At 47.5% G+C, this 21,225-nt stretch overlaps 1 protein-coding gene across 1 annotated transcript; it reads left to right on the plus strand.

The window, feature by feature from the left end:
* Positions 1 to 13,204: 13,204 nt before the first annotated feature.
* On the plus strand, positions 13,205 to 17,169 carry b3gnt9 (UDP-GlcNAc:betaGal beta-1,3-N-acetylglucosaminyltransferase 9). Its single transcript, XM_063067401.1, has 2 exons — positions 13,205 to 13,264; positions 15,181 to 17,169. Exon 2 carries the CDS (start codon positions 15,513 to 15,515, stop codon positions 16,743 to 16,745), a length of 1,233 nt encoding a protein of 410 aa, XP_062923471.1. The 5' UTR covers positions 13,205 to 13,264; positions 15,181 to 15,512; the 3' UTR covers positions 16,746 to 17,169.
* Positions 17,170 to 21,225: the final 4,056 nt, after the last annotated feature.

Consider the following 21,225-nt stretch of genomic DNA (forward strand, 5'->3'; position numbering starts at 1 on the left):
TCCAAATATACCACATCCACTGGTTCTCCCCTATCCACTCTACTAGTTACATCCTCAAAAAATCCTATGAGATTCGTCAGACATGATTTTCCTTTCACAAATCCATGCTGACTTTGTCCGATGATTTCACTGCTTTCCAAATGTGCTGTTATCGCATCTTTGATAATTGACTCTAGCATTTTCCCCACCACCGATGTCAGGCTTACCAGTCTATAATTCCCCGGTTTCTCTCTCCCTCCTTTTTTAAAAAGTGGGGTTACATTAGCCACCCTCCAATCCTCAGGAACTAGTCCAGAATCTAAAGAGTTTTGAAAAATTATCACTAATGCATCCACTATTTCTTGGGCTACTTCCTTAAGCACTCTGGGATGCAGACCATCTGGCCCTGGGGATTTATCTACCTTTAATCCCTTCAATTTACCTAACACCACTTCCCTACTAACATGTATTTCCCTCAGTTCCTCCATCTCACTAGACCCTCGGTCCCCTACTATTTCCGGAAGATTATTTATGTCCTCCTTAGTGAAGACAGAACCAAAGTAGTTATTCAATTGGTCTGCCATGTCCTTGTTTCCCATAATCAATTCACCTGTTTCTGTCTGTAGGGGACCTACATTTCTCTTAACCAATCTTTTTCTTTTCACATATCTATAAAAGCTTTTACAGTCAGTTTTTATGTTCCCTGCCAGTTTTCTCTCATAATCTTTTTTCCCTTTCCTAATTAAGCCCTTTGTCCTCCTCTGCTGGACTCTGAATTTCTCCCAGTCCTCAGGTGTGCTGCTTTTTCTGGCTAATTTGTATGTTTCTTCTTTGGAATTGATACTATCCCTAATTTCCCTCATCAGCCACGGGTGCACTACCTTCTCTGGTTTATTCTTTTGCCAAACTGGGATGAACAATTGTTGTAGTTCATCCATGTGATCTTTAAATGCTTGCTATTGCATATCCACCGTCAACCCTTTCAGTATCATTTGCCAGTCTATCTTAGCTATTTCACATCTCATACCTTCAACTTCAACTTCTTTAAGTTCGGAACCTTTGTTTCTGAATTAACTATGTCACTCTCCATCTTAATGAAGAATTCCACCATATTATAGTCACTCTTACCCAAGGGGCCTTGCACGTCAAGATTGCTAACTAACCTTTCCTCATTGCTCAATACCCAGTCTAGAATGGCCTGCTCTCTAGTTGGTTCCTCGACATGTTGGTTCAGAAAACTATCCCGCATACATTCCAAGAAATCCTCTTCCTCAGCACCCTTACCAATTTGGTTCACCCAATCTATATGTAGATTGAAGTCACCCATTATAACTGCTGTTCCTTTATTGCTGTCATGGTCCAGTCCATGAAGTCCGTATTCCGGTTCACGGTCCGGTCCATCGACCCTTGCTCCAGGTTTTCCTGTCTACCCTGTTTCTGTTCTTGTTGAGCCCTAGTTGAGCCAGCTGATGCTCGTTGGGGCTGGCTGCATAAATACTTTCAGAGACCAGCGTGTGGCTGCTGGATTGTTCTTGTCCTACTCCTTGTATCCCTTCCTCTGCCTCCTGTTTCCTCGCCTGAAGCCCTGCCTTGTCTTGCTGGTAACTCTCGCCTTGTCTCAGCTGCAGTCTTGTTCTGGAGCCACCCTGTACCTAGCTCCCTTCCCACCCCTTGCCTCCGTCGGGTAATACAGGCCGTCTTGCCGTTACCTGCGGTTGGTTCTGTCTCTTCCTGTTCCATGCCTCTGTCGGGTGGTGATCCGCGCCCTGCCCAGGAGTACTGTGCCCTGCCCAGGGGAACCGCGCCCTGCCCAGGAGTACTGCACCCTGCCCAGGAGGAGCCTGCCTACACTCAAGCCTGAAGACTCCAGCCTTCTGCCTAGCCTCAAGCCTGAAGACTCCAGCCTCCTGCCAAGCCTCGTCTCTAGCCTCTAGCCTCAAACCTGAAGACTCCAGCCTTCTGCCTCCTGCCAAGCCTCACCTCTGGCCTCAAGCCTGAAGACTCCAGCCTTGTCTTGCCTGCCTGCCAAGCCTCGTCCTTGCCTAGTTCTGGGATCCGAGCCAGTGGCAAGACCCAGGCACTGGGTCTTTTTCCAGTCTCTGGCTCAGAGTCCAAGCCTGGGCTCCTAGCTCTCTTGTCCAGTCCTGTTCCGGGTTTCCGGTTTTCATGTCCATGTCCTGGCCCTCAGCCTGTATCCTAGTCCTGTCCCTAGTACTTCAGTGTCTGTGCCTTGCACTTGGGTCCGTTCCTAGCCACCTCCGTATGACAATTGCATGCATTTCTAATTTCCTGTTTAATGCCATCCCCAACCTCACTACTACTGTTAGGTGGCCTGTACACAACCCCCACCAGTGTTTTCTGCCCCTTGGTATTATGCAGCTCTACCCATATCGATTCCACATCCTCTCGGCTAATGTCCTTCCTTTCTATTGCGTTAATCTCCTCTCTAACCAGCAATGCCACCCCACCTCCTTTACTTTTATGTCTATCCCTCCTGAATATTGAATATCCCTGAATGTTGAGCTCCCATCCTTGGTCACCCTGGAGCCATGTCTCTGTCATAGTCATAGTCATAGTCATACTTTATTGATCCTGGGGGAAATTGGATTTTCATTACAGTTGCTCCATAAATAATAAATAGTAATAAAACCATAAATAGTTAAATAGTAATATGTAAGTTATGCCCAGAAAGAAGTCCAGGACCAGCCTATTGGCTCAGGGTGTCTGACCCTCCAAGGGAGGAGTTGTAAAGTTTGATGGCCACAGGCAGGAAAGACTTCCTATGATGCTCTGTGTTACATCATATTCATTAATAACTATCTGCACATTCAATTCATCCACCTTGTTACAAATGTTCCTTGCATTGACACACAAAGCCTGGAATCCTGGAATTCCTGGAATCTTCCTCGAAAAACTCCATAAGATTTATTGACATGACCTACCAGGCATGAAGCCATGATGACTATCAATAGTAAGTCCCAGTCTATCCAAATACTTGTTGTGTGAATGAAGTTACCAGAGAAAAGTATTGGCAGTTACGAATTCAGCTTCTTTATTTGGCAAAACAAGGTACAGCAGGCATCATATGGAGACGCTTCGGTCGAAAGGTCTGGCTGGCCCAATGTGGGGTTTGATATTTTATGTGCTGAACATCAAAAGACAATTCTATATTTACAATGTATCTACAATGCTTTCTTTGAAACTATAAACAAACTTCACACCCACACCACAGGCATCCAAATGAGTTTTAATCAACATTATCTGGTCTGGGATTCACGGCATTTAGGAACCCAGATGGCTTCATGGCTTCAAACCTGAAGTTATATTTGCTAATCCGAAAAATCACTCTAACAGTTCCTCCTCTTGGCCTTCCTGGGTTCCTAAATGGTCAACCTTGAGGAGGATCTACTCAAATAAGGCAGCAGAAATGCCCTGCCTCAGAGTTCCCCCCAATTACTTTATGTGCACCTACAGCTACCCTATCATCCCTAAAGGCTACCTACAAAACACCAAGCAGAGAAATAGTTCTAGAGATTTGAACAACAGTCTTTAAAGAATGCAGCTTCATTCATATGTCTTCCCAGATGGCCAGTGGCAGTTTAATCGCATTCCTTGCCTTCACCCCTTCATCCTCTGATAGCTGAAACTTTTGCTTTCCAGGGGTATCAGCAAGGTAAAAGTATTAGGCTCAGAAGCCCTGTCATCGATATACAGAAAGGGGTTGAGGTAGTCTCTATTTGAGTGACTGCAAGGATCTCTTTCTGAACCGTCCAGTCAATCACTGGCCCAGCTGCTGAAAAGGCCTAGCTCATTTGTATTCGCTCTGCATTCAGGCTGTGGTGACTGACTTCAGATGCCGTGTGCAATTTCTTCTTTTTCTCAGTCTGCCGTGCCATTGAAGTTACGGAACCTGATGTCTCTGCTATAACTTAAATCCCTTCCTATCTATTTCCCCAGTATCTTTTCTATTCTATGCTATACAACTAATCAGCAATCAGCCTTCATTACAGAGTACCATTACCATTGCACTTTAACATTCTACTCTCAGCTTTCTGTTGCACACTCTGGATATCCTCTGCCTTCGCATTAGCTGTGGGTCTGCTTCCATCACCTATGGTCAGGTCTAGTGTGGCTGGCTGGTGTTCATCTCTTAGGTTTTCTGTAATTACACAGTTACTGGGTACACTTGATCTCCTGCTCTGTCTGTGGGGGCAACAAGAAGGTGAGTCGTACAGTTTAACCTGAGTCCAGTGTTTACACTGGCTGCCTCGCCGAGTCTGCACACAGATATGAGTGTCATTTGTTAAAAATACCATCTGTGATCCTATCCAGCTGAGGGCAAACCCTGCCCTTTCAGGAAGCACCCTCACCATGACTTGGTCATCCAGCTGTGGGACAACCGTCTCCTTTCCCTCTAACTGATCAGCAATGTGCTGTTGTTGTTTTGCTCGGTCCTTGAACACTTTAAGTTGGTTACAAAGGCCTTTCACATACTGTGTCATTCTGTCGCTGTAGGTCCCAGGCTCTCCACATCCTGTAGTTACCCCACAAGGGAGATACATTGCTTACCCTGTCAATAATTCACAGGGGCTGAGAGCCAGCATGCAATTTGGAGTTGCTCATAATCTCATCAGGAGTTCTGGGAATACATCAACTCATGCCTTTCCCGTCTCAGCTATAGATTTGGTTAAGGCATTCTTGATTGTTTGGTTGATCCTTTCTACCTTTCCTGAAATCTGAGGATGTTAAGATACGTGGAACTGTTGTCGAATCCCTAACAGTCGGCACATTTCCTTCATCACTTTCTCTGTGAAATGTCCTCCCCGATCCGAGTCCACCTGAACTGGGGTTCTCCACCTTGGGATGATTTCCTGAACTGAATCCGTGCAGTCCCTTGTTGGGAAAGCCTCTACCCACTGGGTGAAGTGATCCATAATTACTTGACAGTATCTTCCCCGCTTTTTTTTTGGCAGGGGCCCCGTGAAGTCCATCTGGATGTTTACCCAGGGTGTCCTCGAGTACGGCTGGCTTACCCTTACCAGAGTTATGCTGGGCACAAATGACAACGCCAGCAGAATTTCTCAACATCCCCACCCATCCCTGGCCACCACCAGTCCTGCCGAAGGGTAGTCATCGTGCTCTGCCTTCCCTGCTCCATCAACCCGTGATATAAACTTTAGTAATACCTGCCACCAGCGCTCCTTCCCACTCATTTCCTTTCTCGTCCTCACTCTCCACTTTCTGGTGTGCTTTTACTTTATTCACTGCCACCTCCAGCGGTTGTTGTATTAGATGCCCGAGCTGAATACCTGCCCCTGTTGAGGTTACAAATCCTTGTCGTGCCCATGCCATCAGAGAGTCACGCACCGCCCCGAAGACATACCGGCTCGTCTGCCTTTACCGCCGTGCCCATGCCATCAGAGAGTCATGCACCGCCCCGAAGACATACCAGCTCGTCTGCCTTTACCGTCGTGCCCATGCCAACAGGTAGTCACGCACCGCCCCGAAGACATACCGGCTCGTCTGCCTTTACCGTCGTGCCCATGCCATCAGATAGTCACGCACCGCCCCGAAGACATACCGGCTCGTCTGCCTTTACCGTCGTGCCCATGCCATCAGATAGTCACGCACCGCCCCGAAGACATACCGGCTCCTCTGCCTTTACCGTCGTGCCCATGCCATCAGATAGTCACGCACCGCCCCGAAGACATACCGGCTCCTCTGCCTTTATCATTGCACAGGGCTTCTATCCGGGCCGCTAGTGCTGAGAACCCTGGTATGAAATTACGGTAGTAATTGAATAGACCCATTACCTTCCTCACTCCCCTTACGTTTTACTGGGCAGGGTATGAAGCTGATTGCCAAGGGTTTGTCATCTGACATGTCCCTCCTCCCCTGGGAAACGGTGTAGCCTAGGTACTGTACGGTTAGCTATCCTATTTGAGCCTGGTGTGGAATGATTTTAAACCCCTCGTCTTGCGGTATCTCTAAACCACTGCCTATCGCCCTAAATGACCTACTTCATCTTCCGAAGCAATTAGTAGATCATCTACATATTGTAAGCTGGTCGACTGGTAGGGCGATTGATTGATTGATTGATTTGCACCATGATCTTTTGAAAAACAGCTGGGCTATTGGGATCCCTGGGGGAGTCTGGTCCACGTATGCTTCTGCCTACCCAGAGTGAAAGCAAATCGGTCATGGGACTCAGGTACTAAGGGAAGCCCCAAAATCCATTAGCGATATCCAGGATTTTAAAAAACTTTATGTTCTGGAGACAGGCCATTCAGGATTGTTGCAGGGCTTGCCACAATGGGATGTAGTTTCGGTGTGGTCTTATTAATGGCGGTATAGTCTATTGTTCTCTGATATGATCCATCAGGCTTCTTTACTGGCCATATAGGTAAGTTAGTAGTTGATGAAGTTTCTCTGGGTGTCCTCTGGTGTTTTAGTTCCTTCACTTTACCTCCCGAATGGTTGTCAGTGCTGTTCCGCTGGGTGTGTCGTGTTCTCTGTTAGTTGTACATCTCCACGGCCCCTGGCTTGCCCATACTATTTCTTCCTTTCCTGAATCTATAATGGCCCCTGCATCCCTTAGGGATGGCTAGTCCAAAAATAGTGCCCTCATTGTTCAGACAGGTCGGAAGCTGCACCCTGCCAATTTTGAGTATCTGCAACAAGCTACTTTCTGCTTTCACTGTTTTCCCTTCTACACCCCTAATATAAATAGCCTGTCTGGTTGTTGGCAAGGGTAGGTCAGTTATCGATACCAATTCCCCTGTGTCCACTGACATATTGCATTGCCAGCCCCCAACAATGCTGTTGTGTACACCCGCGGGTCACCAGCGCTGGCAGTGGGGCCTGCTGCCACATCTCTTTCTGACCTAGGAGCCGTCTTCACCAGCTCTGTGACCTGATCGACAGTCAGATTGGTCAGACTGTGCACCAATGGGGTGACAGATTGTGTGTCTGCTGTGACATTCACCTGTTTTTCTTTCCTCTTTTTTGAACACCACCTCCAACCATGTCCCGATAGGCCACAGATGAAGCATATCAACCCCTTTACACTCCCACATCTATTCCAGCTGTTCCTTGCGCCAGGTGCCAGCACACAAAACAAACCCCCTGTGATGTCATAGCAGCTACATTCACTGCAGCCTCTTTACAACTTCTCTTGCCTTTCCTCTGGTCTATCTCACTGGTCCATGAAACTATCGCAGAGTAGGTCGACCCCAGCGCTATCCCTAAATCTAAAACTTCCTGCTAGGCTGAAGTCAGGCCTTCCTTCACCATTTTCAAGAAGGCTGGGTCGTCCTTCCCTGGATTATCCAACGCTGAATACTCCTCATACTTTCAATATTTACGTTCTGCATAATCCATGGCTGTCTCATCAGTTCTTTGAATCGCTGCCATTATCATTCCCCAGTTACTGTCACCTCTCCCTAGTCGCTGCCTCACTTCCCCTTTTAAAAAGCAATTTCTTTCTTCATTGCTAACGTTCCCGTTAGTTGCCCATGTACCATCCTTTATCCCCTGGGCCATAGTGTCCCACATGTTCCTCGGGTACTTCGCTTTTACCAATGTGTGTATATCTTTAGGGTGCATCCGGTGAATTGCAACCATTTCCTCGAGTTTGTGCTAGAATTCTGAATTGCCACATGCAACTTTCAGTGAGGGCAACTCTGACAAAATGTTCTGTTTCTCCCTGAGGGTGAAGGGTTTATGCATGGTTGTAATCACGGCTGAGGGCTGGCTTGGGTGTCCAGAGTTCTTAACCTGATGTCGCCTGACCTCAATAGGCGCTATCCTGACAGTTAAAACCACTCCCCGAAATATCTCCACACTAATTCCCACACAACGCAAAACATAATGACAGGTATATTAAACATTACATACTTAAAACCACACAGCATGCACCCTGCAATCTGCCACATTTGTGCGCCTGAGCTCATGATGTCTGCTGTATTCCCTTACATCTAACTGTTACACCAAGGCACGCACATATACACACACACACACACACACACACACACACACACACCCTCGCAAAATGCATGTGCTAAAATGCAGCCCCGGAACGAGTATACAGGCCCCCACTGGCGTTCTGAACCTTCAGTAGCCACCCTTCGCAAGTACTGGGAAATTTATGCACATCAAGATCCTGCCATCAGCAGCATGATCATGATCAATGTCACTGATGCTGTTAGCAGAAGTAATATTGGTCTGGGATACAGATAACTGGCTCTTCTCATGGGTGAGTACAAATACAAACATCAGAGGCCACCCTCAGGATAGAGGAGCAACATGGGTAACCTCCAACTTGATGGCATGAATATTGATTTCTCCTTCGGGTAAAAAAATTCTCTCCCCCTCCCCTTTCCTCACTCTGGCCTTTTACCTCTTCTCACCTGCCTATCATTTCCCCCTGGGTGCCTTCCTCCTTCCCTTTCTCCTACTGTCCAGTCTCTTCTCCTATCAGATTCCTTCTTTCCAGCCCTTGACCTTTTCCGCCCACCTGGCTTCACCTATCATCTTCCAGCTAGCGTCCTCCCCCGCCCCCCCAATCTTTTTATTCTGGTATCTTCTCCCTTCCTTTCCGGTCCTGAAGATGGGTCTCGGCCTGCAACGTTGACTGTTATTCATTTCCATGGATGCTGCCTGACCTGCTGAGTTCCTCTGGCATTTTGTGTGTGTAGCTTTGGATTTACAGTGCCCGCAGAACTTCTTGTGTTTACAAACATCCGCTGTTGCTGCAAGAAGGTCAGCTCAGTGAAAAACACTGTCTGCCTGAAACTTGTTGGTCATCCAGTGTGGGGAGTGTCCTGCAAAGGAATGCCAGTCTCCCTTGTTCTTCTGAGTGTCAAGGAACCATTTGCATTAATTTGTTTCAACTTGATATTTTACCTAAAGGATGGATGCTTTAAAAGAATAGAGACTGGGTTGTTTTCTGTTTATTTCGAGATACAGCACAGTAACACCCCTTCCAGCCCAGTGAGCCCACACTGCCCAATTGTACCTCTGTGACCTATAAACCTACTGACCCGTTGGTCTTTGGAATGTGGGAGGAACCAGAGGACACCCATCACATGGAGAACATACAAACTCCCTACAGTCAGCAGCTGGACTGAACCCAGTTGGGTGCTGTAATCACATTACACTAACTGAACCCGGGTGGGTGCTGTAATCACATTACACTAACTGAACCTGGGTGACTGCTGCTGTAATCACATTACACTAACTGAACCTGGGTGGCTGCTGCTGTAATCACATTACACTCACTGAACCTGGGTGACTGCTGCTGTAATCACATTACACTAACTGAACCTGGGTGACTGCTGCTGTAATCACATTACACTCACTGAACCTGGGTGACTGCTGCTGTAATCACATTACACTAACTGAACCCGGGTGGGTGCTGTTGTAATCACATTACACTAACTGAACCCGGGTGGGACTGCTGTAATCACATTACACTAACTGCTGTGCAACTGTGTCACAGTTATCAGCTTTGTAGATTATAAAGAACCATAATTTAAAAATTTACCATGCCCTTCAATTAGCAGTTATTAATTTAATTTCTATGCTCTAATTTTATCCAATGCATCCATTGTGTATCCACACATTGTCAATGATCAAAACTGTTTATGACTAGCTATTTTTCTATTCTCAGTAATTGAAGAAAGGAAAATAATGTTCAATTTATGGAATGAGGTAAAATAGCCCTACACTCATCTCTGGAGCATCTGAGTGGTAAGACACGTACGTTCAAATATTTTTTATTGACTACAACTCAGTCTTTAGTACTATAATTTCAAGTAAACTAATCTCCAAACTCCAAGACCTTGGACTCAACACCTCCCTTTGCAAATGGCCCATGACTTCTTGACCAACAGACTTCAATAATTAAGGATAGACAGCACTGATCATCCTCAACTCTGATGCTCCAACAAGGCTGCATCCCGTACACGCTCACAACTGCATGGCCAGCTTCTGCTCTAACTCCATCTTCAAGCTTGTTGATGATCCACTGTCATGGGACAGATGTTAAATAATGAGAGTCAGAGTACAGGAAGGAGATAGAGAGCTCAGTGACGTGGTGTTATGTCAACAAACAAAACTAAAGAGCTGGCATTGACTTCAGGAAGGGGGAACATGTGCTCACACTCCTACTTACCTCAAAGGTGCTGAGGTTGAGGGTGGTGAAAGCTTTAAAAATCACCAGCAGCCTGTTCTGGTTCAACTCGGCCTTTTTCCCTTGGAGACAGAGGATGAGAGGTGACCTGATAGAGGTGTACAAGATAATAAGAGGCATTGATCATGTGGATAGTCAGAGGCTTTTTCCCAGGGATGAAATGGCTAGCAAGAGAGGGCACAGTTTTAACGTACTTGGAAGGAGGTACAGACGAGATATCAGGGGTAAGTTTTTTACGCAGAGAGTGGTGAGAGCGTGGAATGGACTGCCAGCAACAGCGGTGGAGGCGGATACGATACGTTCTTTTAAGAGACTCCTGGACAGGTGCATGGAGCGCAGAAAAATAGAAGCCTATGGGTAACCTTAGGTAATTTCTAAGTTAAGGACATGTTCAGCACAGCTTTGTGGGCCGAAGGGCCTGTATTGTGCCGTAGGTTTTCCATGTTTCTATATATACACAATGGCCAAAAAAGGTCACAAGCACCTCTACTTCCTCAGGAGGCAAAAGAAATCTGGCATGTCCCCTTTGATACTTGCCAATTTTTGTTGATGCCCCAAGAAAGCAACCTTTCCAGATGCATCACAGCTCAGTCTGACAACTGCTCTGCCCATGGCTGTAAAAAAAACTGCAGAGGGATGAATACAACTCAATATATCACGAGAGCCGCCCCCTCCCCTTTCTCCACCACCCCCCCCCATAGACTCTCTCTACACATCTCCCAGGCCTTGGTCTTGTCCAGCATCATTTCTTTCCCACTTCCCTTGCTTTCTTGACATACCTAGTCCTGCTCCTAGTACTTCAGTGTCTGTGTCCTGCATTTGGGTCCACCATCAGCGCCCCATTATGACAAACACATTAGGAGTGTTTGATGGCTCTGGGCTTGCATTCACCAGAGTTTAGAAGAATAAGGGACGATCTCATTGAAACCTACTGAATATTAAATGGCCTAGATACAGTAGACATCGAAAGGATGTTTTCTATAGTGGGGAAGTCTAGAACCAGAGGGCACAGCATCAGATTATAAGGATGTCCCTTTGGAACAGAGATGATAAGGAATTTCTTTCACTGGAGCGGTGAATCTGTGAAATTCATTGCTACAGACTGAAGCTTGGTACAGCTTCTGCAAGTCATGGTCTGGTCCGTGAAGTCCGCATTCCAGTCACAGTCCGGTCCCTCGTTCCTTACTCCAGGTTTTCCAGTTTTCCCTTGTCCTGTTGTGTGCCTTAATTGAGGCACATGATTCCCATTTTGGGCTGGCTACATAAACAGCTCCTGGGTTCAGCTTCAGTTGCTGGACTGTTCCTTTCTTTCTGAAGCCTCTGCCTGAAGACTTGCCTGCAACCTCACCTGTGTCCTCGCCGGTATCGCTGTCAAGTTCTACCACTGGAGCAAGACCAGAGCCTTGCTGTGTCTAGATAAGGAACTGTCTTTCATTGTTTGGAACTGTCTCTTTGTGCCCACATCTTCACTAGGTAGGTCCGGCCGTTTGCCGCTACTTTGTGTGGGAACCATCTCTTTGTGCCCTTGCCTCTGCTGAGTAGGTCTGGCCGTTTGCCACTACCTTGAGTGGAGATCTGTCTCTCAGTGTTCTGTGTATGAGTCCCGGCCGTACGTCCTGCTCCCTAGGAGGAGTCCTGACTCTGTGTAGAGTCCCGGCCCCAAGACCTGTTCTCCCCCGACCAAGTCAAGGCTTCATGTTCTCCTCCTGTCCAGGAGTTTCACATCCAGTCCTGTTGCCACTCCTCGTCCTGTAGCCACGTCTTGTCCTCGCCTAGATCCGGGGTCTGAGCCCAAGTCAAGACCTCGGTTCTGGGTCCCTGTCCAGTCTCTGGCTCGGAGTCCTTGTCCAGGTTCCAAGTTCCTAGTTCCTTGTCCAGGTCCCGCTTTCCTAGTCTTGTCCTAGCCCAGTCCCTGTATCCTAGCCTCGTCCAGGGCCTGTGTCTTGTCCAGCGTCATTTCTTCCCCACTTCCCTTGCTTGCTTGACACACCTAGTACTTCAGTCCTGCATTTGGGTCCCCCACCAGCGCCCCATTATGACAAACGCATTAGGAGTGTTTAATGGCTCTGGGCTTGCATTCACTAGAGTTTAGAAGAATAAGGGGGATCTCACTGAAACCTTTCGAATATTAAATGGCCTAGATACAGTGGACATCGAAAGGATGTTTTCTATAGTGGGAAGTCTAGGACCAGAGGGCACAGGATCAGATTAGAAGGATATCCCTTTGGAAGACAGATGTTAAGGAATTTCTTTCACTGGAGTGGTGAATCTGTGGAGTTCATTGCTACAGACTGAAGCTTGGTACAGCTTCTGCAAGGCTCTGGGAAGATAGTCCGCAGTATTAGGTCCTTCCTGCACCGGGTGGGCCCTGCGGAATAACCCAGAGCCACCTAATTACACTAACCCCACAGTAATCTCATGTTTTATTGGCCCCATATTTCCATTCACTAACACACTGGGAGTAATTTTCAGTGGCCATTATCTTGTGGGCCCGCACATCTTTGGAATGAAGAAGGAAACCAGAGCGACGGAATGGAGTCCACGGGGCTAGCGGCAGAGCACGCAAATTCCACACCGACAACGCCAGAGCTCACGGTTGAATCCCACTCTCAGGCGCTGAGGTAGCGGCGCCATCTCGTTGCCCCCGAGGGCAATCCTGATCACAGGCCGGTATTGGAAGGGAAAGGGAGAAGGAGGTCAGAGATTCGTCAGTATTCCAGTCATAAGCCGCATTCTTCGGCAGGCTCCACCACTGCGCGCTTCTATAACTATTCATGGACTCGACCTAGAATTCCGGGTGAAGCAACGCTGGTCCCATTCACCGGACCGTGAACTTACGTTCCGCTTGCTTACCCGCGGTTTCGAGTGGAGCGGCGGGCTCCCCCAGTTCTCCTAAACCTGAGAACCAGGCTCCTAACCCAGGCAATTCCCAGTCCCACTGATAGAATCCAGATGTGGTTTCGTTGGCTCCCACGGCTTCCTGGCTCGCTGCCCCTGCACTGAAACGCCTCTCTTTGGCAGCCAGCAGCTCCGCGCCTTGCAACCTCCAGACAGCTTGTTCTGTTACCTGGCGTTCCGCGGCCCGACTCTCAGGTAAAGGCAGGGTTGCGTTGGGAGCGGGTTACCCAGCTTTCTGCCCCTTCCAAAGAGCTGGCTTGACTGTAATGTCAGGCCGGGGGTGGGGGTTGGAGGGTGGGCGGTCCGAGATTCCCTCACGGAGCAGGCAGGCTACGCGGCGGCGTCCCCCGATGTTCCCACTGTCTATGCCGAGGTTTTCCGTGCTGCCACACACCGAGTGGTTTCCAACAACAATCGTTAGTTCGCAGTGAAGACAGCAGAAATGGCAAAATGTAAAATTCCGTGGTTACGCTGCTTCATCGTTGGGGAGAACTCCGTTGTTTCCCGCTCGATGACCTCCCCGTAACAAGTACATGTTAGCTAGAGCTGAGAGCACCGAGCACCTTACTCCCCGGTGATCTATCTGCTCAGGCGGGACCGTTTCCTCCTGCAGACCGCACAGCAGCTCCATTTGTGAACGGCCGACCCCTAGTCGATTCACTGCTACTACATCACCAGTGTGTGTGTGTGTTGGCAAAAAGTCCTGGGGTAGACAGGCGCAATTGGATACAGGTCGGTGAGGTATATGCTGCTGCACATTAAATGGAGAAATTAGTGTGCGTTGGTGAGTGAAATGTACGTGATGGATATCGAGTGCCAGAGGTGGAGGTGTGTGCATTGGGCGTGAACTGTGAAATTATAGATTGGCGTGCATACTTCTGAGTATTGCCTGTAGGATAGGGAATTGTGTGAGTGTGAGAGAGACGTGTGGGATGAAGAACTACACCTATGACATTGGTGATAACAAATTTCTTTAAGGGATGTTAACTGCATATAGAGAAACGTCCTTTGTCAAATCTGGGCTGAATCCGTGTTTCACCAAAACACCGCAGCAGAGAGTCCTAGTGAGGGCAAAGGCAAGGTACTTTAGTTTGCCTCAGATATTTGTCTGGACTAACATGTACAAAGTCAGAGAAGCAGCCCAATAGCACGATCACTCCAACAATGCCCCTTTGTTACAAAGGTACGTACTACCATCACCATCCCTTATCAGAAAGCCACTGGGCCTAGAAGCATGTGTTATTATATCTAAACAACCAGAAATCAACGGGGCCCAAACAAGTCTTGTTCCAATTATCACTAGATTTCAATGTGCATTAAAAGAACTTAATATTACAGATTAGCCATCAAAATATAGAATCTGCAGTCAGTCAGAGGATCTGAGCTCCTGCCCCCATAGTGAACATGTGTCCCAATTGTCAAATCATGTGATTCAGGTGGAATTTCAGAAGGATCTATGAGGATGAATTGGAGAATCAAAACAATTTAGAACCTTGCATGTTGAAGAAAAATAGCAAAGCCTGAACATTAATGCAAGAGATTCTGCAGATCCTGGAAATCCAGAGCAACACACACACACACACACACAGGAACTCAGCAGTGCCAGGCAGCATCTGGAAAGAGGAATAAGTAGTCGATGTTTCAGGCGGAGACACTTCATCAGGATCCAATGAAGGGTCTTGGCCCAAAATGTTGACTGTTTATTCTCTCCACAGAAGCTGCCTAACCTGCTGAGTTCATCCAGCATTTTGTGTGAGAACCCCTGAGTATTTCATGGACACTTGGGTTAGTTTCTCTTGATTCAACTGGGTTTAGTGTGTACCTCTATCTCAAACAGAATTCACTTATAAATATACATTAATGTAAAATTCTGTGCTGCACCAGTTCTAAAAATCAATACAGCAATGAAGGAAATGCCAAGGTACAGAACAAGAGGTTATAACAATATAACAAATATAACATAAGGTGTATTGTTATTCTGTTACACTAGTGTCTCTAAGTTTGCCAGAGCTGGCTTCCAGAACTCTGTGTACAATCCCACAGTTAAGGTTCTACGTGGCAGACTGGACAGCTGTTTCCTTTAACTTTGCTTTTCTCTGATTGTTCTACAGATCAGATGGAATAAAAAAAACATACCCAGAGTCAGTCTGTAAACTGCAGCCTGCAGAACATCAATCAAAACCAGACTGTGAATTTCAACACTGCATCATCGCCAGCCTGAGAGTCCCACCTGTATAAACCAGCCCGTGAACCTCAACTCCGTATAAAACTGGCGTCTGAGCAGCTGTGACGCCCCCCCCCCGCCAAGTCCTGCATAAACTAACCAGAACCAAACTGGTAAAAACCAGCCCGTGAAGTGAGCAGAAACCTTCCAGCTGTGGTCGGTAAAATCCAGTGGTGGGCAATTGCCCCGAATTGTGCACCTTGCCGAGTGCCCGCGACTATGAGATTGCGGAGGAAAGGGGATCTCATCTGCACTGCTCTCCTGCTTTCAGCCCTTTGCACTTTGCTCTACATCCATGTTGCCCCCGGGGTGGACAAGCACGAGGCTGAAGGGAAGTCTGTGACCAGGAGCTACATTACAATGCCAACACAAGAAGCGGTAACCCAAACGGCCTCCCCCAGCGCAGGGTCAACGCCAGAGAACATCTGCCAAGATCTGGAGAACGGACGAATTGGGGCGGCAACACCTCCAGCCACAGACCTGCTCCCTTGGAGCTACCGCCAATATCAATGGCAGAAGGACTGCCGGGATTTCAGTCAGATCATTAACCAGGAGGACAAGTGCCGCAAGGTGAACGGGGAGCCGCTGCTGCTGGTCTCCATCAAGTCAAAGGCGGAAGAGTTCGAGCGGCGGGAAGTGGCCCGGAAGACCTGGGCTCAGGAAGGCCGAGTCCGCGGGCTGCACGTCCGGAGGCTCTTCCTCCTGGCCATCCCCACCAACCAGAGCGCCCTGGCCTCCTGGAGCCGCCTGCTGGAACTCGAGAGCCAGGTCTACCGCGACATCCTGCTGTGGGACTTCCAGGATACCTTCTTCAACCTGACGCTGAAGGAGATTCACTTCCTCAAGTGGCTCGACCGGTTCTGCCCCACCGCCGAGTTCATCTTCAAGGGCGACGACGACGTCTTCGTTAACGTGGAGAACATTGCAGACTTCCTGCTCGACGCCGACCCCATGGAGGACCTTTTCGTTGGGCACATTATTGACCAGGCTCTGCCCATCAGATCCAACAGGAGTAAATATTACATCCCCGAGATGATGTACGGTTCGGGCGTTTACCCCGTCTACGCGGGTGGCGGCGGCTTCCTCATGAGCGGACACACGGCCAGGAGGCTGTATGGCGCCAGCAAGGAGGTGGACCTCTTCCCCATCGACGACGTCTTCCTCGGCATGTGTCTGCTCCGGATCGGCCTCAAGCCCCAAACCCACAAAGGGTTCCGAACCTTCGGCATCGTGCGGCCGTCCGCCGCCCCTCACCTCCAGACCTTCGACCCTTGCTTCTACCGGGAGCTGATGGTGGTGCACAGCCTGAAGGTGCCCGAGATCTGGCTGATGTGGAGCTTGCTCCACGACCCCAGCCTCAACTGCGCCCGCAAAGAGTCGGCCAGGCGCGCGTTCCGGTGGAAAGCCAAGAGAAAGGCGAACCCCGGCTCGGCCAGGAAAACCAGGCACTGACGGTGGGGGTGGAGGAGACCCTCCCACCTCAGCGGTACGGTCCCTCAAGAATTTTTCCAGAAGATCTATACTTGGAATGTTTTAACTGTTTTGTACGATTTACGCTCACCAGTACTGATGGTATACTGGCGTGAGCGCATTGAGATACCACTGTGAATATGTTCTTGATAATGTTAATTTTGGTAAAAAAAAGCTGTAATTTCTACGCCGAACTCTTAAAGCGTCTTTAATTCGAGTGGATATGAAAACCAAATCTTCGAACTCGTTTTTTTAATTAAATGGCTGACAGTGTTTACACTACCATAAGTGATCTCTATATCAGCAAGACTAACAAGATCCATGGAAGATCCAAAACAATCACTGAACAGAGACCGACTCCCTGAACTAATAGAACCAGCTGATGAAATGCATGGCATACTCGCAATCAGAATCAGGTTTAGTATCACCTAAGTATGTCCTGAAATTTGTGTTACGGCAGCCGTACAGTGCAATACAAACTATAAATTACAATAAGAAATTAAATTAAACAAGTGGTGCAAATCAGGAGGGACAATTAGGAAATCCTGTTCACTGAGTGTGTGTTTATGGTCTTCTGCAGCCATTCTGTGGCCCATCTGTTCAAGGTTCGACATGTTCTCCATTCAGAGATGCTCTTCTGCACACACTGTTGTAGTGTGTTGTTATTTGGGTTATTGTCACCTTCCTATTAGCATGAACCAGTCTGGCCATTCTCCTCTGACTTCTTCCATTAGCAAGGCATTTTTACCCACAGAACTGCCATTCACTGGATTTTTTTGTTTGTTTTTCACACCATTCTCCTGTAAAGACAGTTGTGCATGAAAATCCCAAGAGAACAGTTTCTGAGACACTCAAATCACCCCGCCTGGCACGACAATCATTCTTATAGTCAAATTCACTTAGATTGCATTTCTTCCCCATTCTGATGTTTGGTCTGATAAACAACTGAACTTCTTGACCTCTACATGCATTGAGATGCTGCCACATGATTGGCTGATTAGATATTTGTATTAATGAGCAGATGTACCGAATGAAGTGGCCACTGAGTGTCAGAGTCTCAGTCTCTCAGTCTCTCTCTCTCAGTCTCTCTCTCTCTCTCTCTCTCTCTCTCTCTCTCCCTCCCTCCCTCTCTCCCCCCCCTCTCTCCCCCCCCCACATATACGCGTGTGCTAAGTCATTGTAGCAGAACCTGCTCTCCAGTTCTCCTGGACCTCTTTGTCCACTGTTGATTCATATCAGATGGGAGGAGAAATGGCAGATGGAGTTTAATCCAGACAAATGTGAGGTTGGGAGATCAAATAAAAAAGGAAAGTACACTGCTAATGGCAAAACCCCTAAAGGTGATGTGCAGAAGGATCTTAGAGTCCAAATCCATAGCTCCCTGAATGTGGTTATACAGGTTGATAGGGTAGCAAAGAAAACATATGGTGTGACTTGCACTTATTAGTTGAGACACTGAGTTCAGGAATTGGGGAGTTATGCTTCAGTTTTATAAAACTCTCATTAGCTTGCATCTGGAGTATTGATTTCACTTCTGGTTGACTCATTGTAGGAAGAATGTGGAGGCTTTGGGCAGAGAGCAGGAGAGGTTTGCCACGATGCTGCCTGGATTAGAGGGCATGTGCCGTAAGGAAAGATTGAACAAACTTAGGCTGTTTTCTGTGAAGCAGCAGAGACTGAGTGGAGACCTGATAGAAATTTATAAGATGATGAGAGATATAGATAGACAGCTGATATTTTTGCTCCCAGATTCAAAATATCTAATAGTAGAGAACCAGCATTTAAGGTGAGAAGGGTTAAGTTGAAAGGAGATGAGTGGGTGAGTGTCTGGGATGCCCTACTAGTGATGGTAGGGGAGGCAAATATGACAGAGGTGTTTAAGAAGCTTTTAGATAGGAATAGAAATATGCAGAACATGGAGGGATTAGTTTAGTTAGCCTTTTAATTACTAGTTTAATTAGTACAGCACATTAACATGGGCAGAAGCGCCTGTTTCTGTTCAGTACCATTCTATGTTCTAGTTGACAGGGCATCTTAAATGTAATAATGCATTAGGAACCAGATTAAGGTGACAACAAAATGGCAATATAACAATTGCCTCATCACCATCATAGCCGTTGTTTCAGCGCAGTGTTTGCAAAAGAGAAAAGTGAAACAACACACATCAAACTTAGAGAGTTTGACCATTGTAAAACAGGGAAATCTGTTAATGATCAATAGATGTGTAAATACAGAATTTAATCTAGAACCAGTGTATACACCTGAGCATCAAGAGCTGGGCTTTCCAAGAGGAAAGGTATAGACGACAAAAGAGGTGACGGACAACACAAAACTATTAAGAAAACTGTCTAAGTTTGTCAAAACTCTCCTTATAGCTAATGCACTCTAATCCAGACAATATCCTGGTGAAACTTTTTCGCACCATCTCCAAAGCCTCCACATCCTTCCCGTAATGTGATTATTAGAACTACACATAATACTCCAAATGTGGCCTAACCAAAGTTTTGCAACATGACGTACTGACTTTTATGCTCGGTACCTCCACTGATGAAGGGAAGCTGGTCATATGCCTTCTTTATCACCTTCTCTTTGTGTTGCTACTTTGTGTGCTTGCAATCCTTCAGTAACATCAATGCTCCTAATGATCCTGCCACTTGCAGTGTATTGTTCCTTTATGCTTGATCTCTCAAAGTGCAACAACTCATACTTGTATGGATTATACTCTATTCACCATTACTCCACCCATGTGTCTAACTGGTCTATATCCTGCTGTATCCTTTGGCAACCTTCTTCACTATCCACAACTCCACAACATTTTGTGTCTTCTGACAATGTATATTTGTATCTACGCAACAGAAATAACAGAGATTTCAGCACTGAACTCTGCATAACATCACTGGCCACAGACCTCCAGCCCGGTGGTGTTACTAGAACAATTCATAGCACCCTTCAGGCACAACTTGAGAATTATGTACAGTTCTGAGCACCGCACAGCACCATAGTTGTGTTTCACTGGAGAGGGGGCAGAGGAGATGTACAATTATGTTGTTGGACTGTAAAATTATAGCTATAAGGTAAGATTGGACGGGTTCTATTTTTTGAAATAGAGGTAGCTACAGGTCACTTATATGAAGTGTTATTAACATTGCCAAATCTTTTGCTGTTGATATTCATGGGATGTGACTTAACTGGACTGGTGTGAGTAAGAAGAAAGCAGGTCGGAAGCTGCATCTTCTTGAGCAAATGAGCCCTCTGCTGATTATCAAAGACTTTCCATAGTTTACAAGACACAGGTCTGAAGCATGATGGAATCATCCCTAGTTTATCAATGAGTGCAGTTCCATCAATACAAAAGAAGCCACCCAAGACTAAGAAGGTTGCACCCTACCCACTCCATTGAGCCTCATCACCACCCACACAAAGCCACTACTGTGTGCAAAATGTTTCACATCAACCTGCCAGCTTTGCTTCGATAGGATGTCCTAAACCCATGACCTGGAAGTTGAGGGACAGCGGTCATATTGCAATGCCTCCTCCTTCAACCTTTGGTCAACATTCTGGGGTTGCCAACCTAACAGCACTGTAACAGTAACTTCACCAGAAGAACTCCAATAGAAAAAGAAGGCAAATCACTGCCACCTTCTCCTACGGGCAGCGTAGTTTGCGGGTGGCAGAGTGAGCCGGGAGCAGAGTGAAGACTTAAGGGCTTCGGCTCACCGGGCTTAGGCGGAAGCGGGTGAGGCGAGGAAGGTTTGACATTAATTTTCTGTTGCTATTTGAGGAGAGGGGCATTATGACTGTGAGGGCAGTTTGCTGTTCTCGGTGTCGGATGTGGGAGGCCCTGGAGTCTCCAAGCCTCCCGGACGTCTACATCTGCGCCGTGCATCGAGATGCAGCTCCTAAGGGACCGCGTTACGGAACTGGAGCTGCAGCTCGATGACCTTCGTCTGGTCAGGGAGAGCGAGGAGGTGATAGAGAAGAGTGGAAGGCAAGTGGTCACGCCTGGGCCACGGGAGGCAGACAAGTGGGTCACAGTTAGGAGGGGGAAGGGGAAAAGGCAGGTGATGGGGAGTACCCCGGTGGCTGTGCCCCTTAACAACAGGTACTCCTGTTTGAGTACTGTTGGGGGGGACAGCTTACCCGGGGGAAGCGACAGTGGCCGTGCCTCCGGCACAGAGTCTGGCCCTGTAGCTCAGAAGGGTAGGGCAAGGAAGAGGAGGGCAGTTGTGATAGGGGACTCCATAGTAAGGGGGTCAGATAGGCGATTCTGTGGACGCAGTCCAGAGACCCGGATGGTAGTTTGCCTCCCTGGTGCCAGGGTCCGGGATATTTCTGATCGTGTCCAAGATATCCTGAAGTGGGAGGGTGAGGAGCCAGAGGTCGTGGTACATATAGGTACCAATGACATAGGTAGGAAAAGGGATGAGGTCCTGAAAGGAGAATATAGGGAGCTAGGAAGGGA

This window comes from Mobula hypostoma, chromosome 14, assembly GCF_963921235.1.
Source record: "Mobula hypostoma chromosome 14, sMobHyp1.1, whole genome shotgun sequence".
Lineage (NCBI taxonomy): Eukaryota > Metazoa > Chordata > Chondrichthyes > Myliobatiformes > Myliobatidae > Mobula > Mobula hypostoma.

What these genes read in the sequence shown, in the direction of transcription:
- b3gnt9 (XM_063067401.1), top strand. Translation starts at nt 15,513, where the DNA reads ATGAGATTGCGGAGGAAAGGGGATCTCATCTGCACTGCTCTCCTGCTT.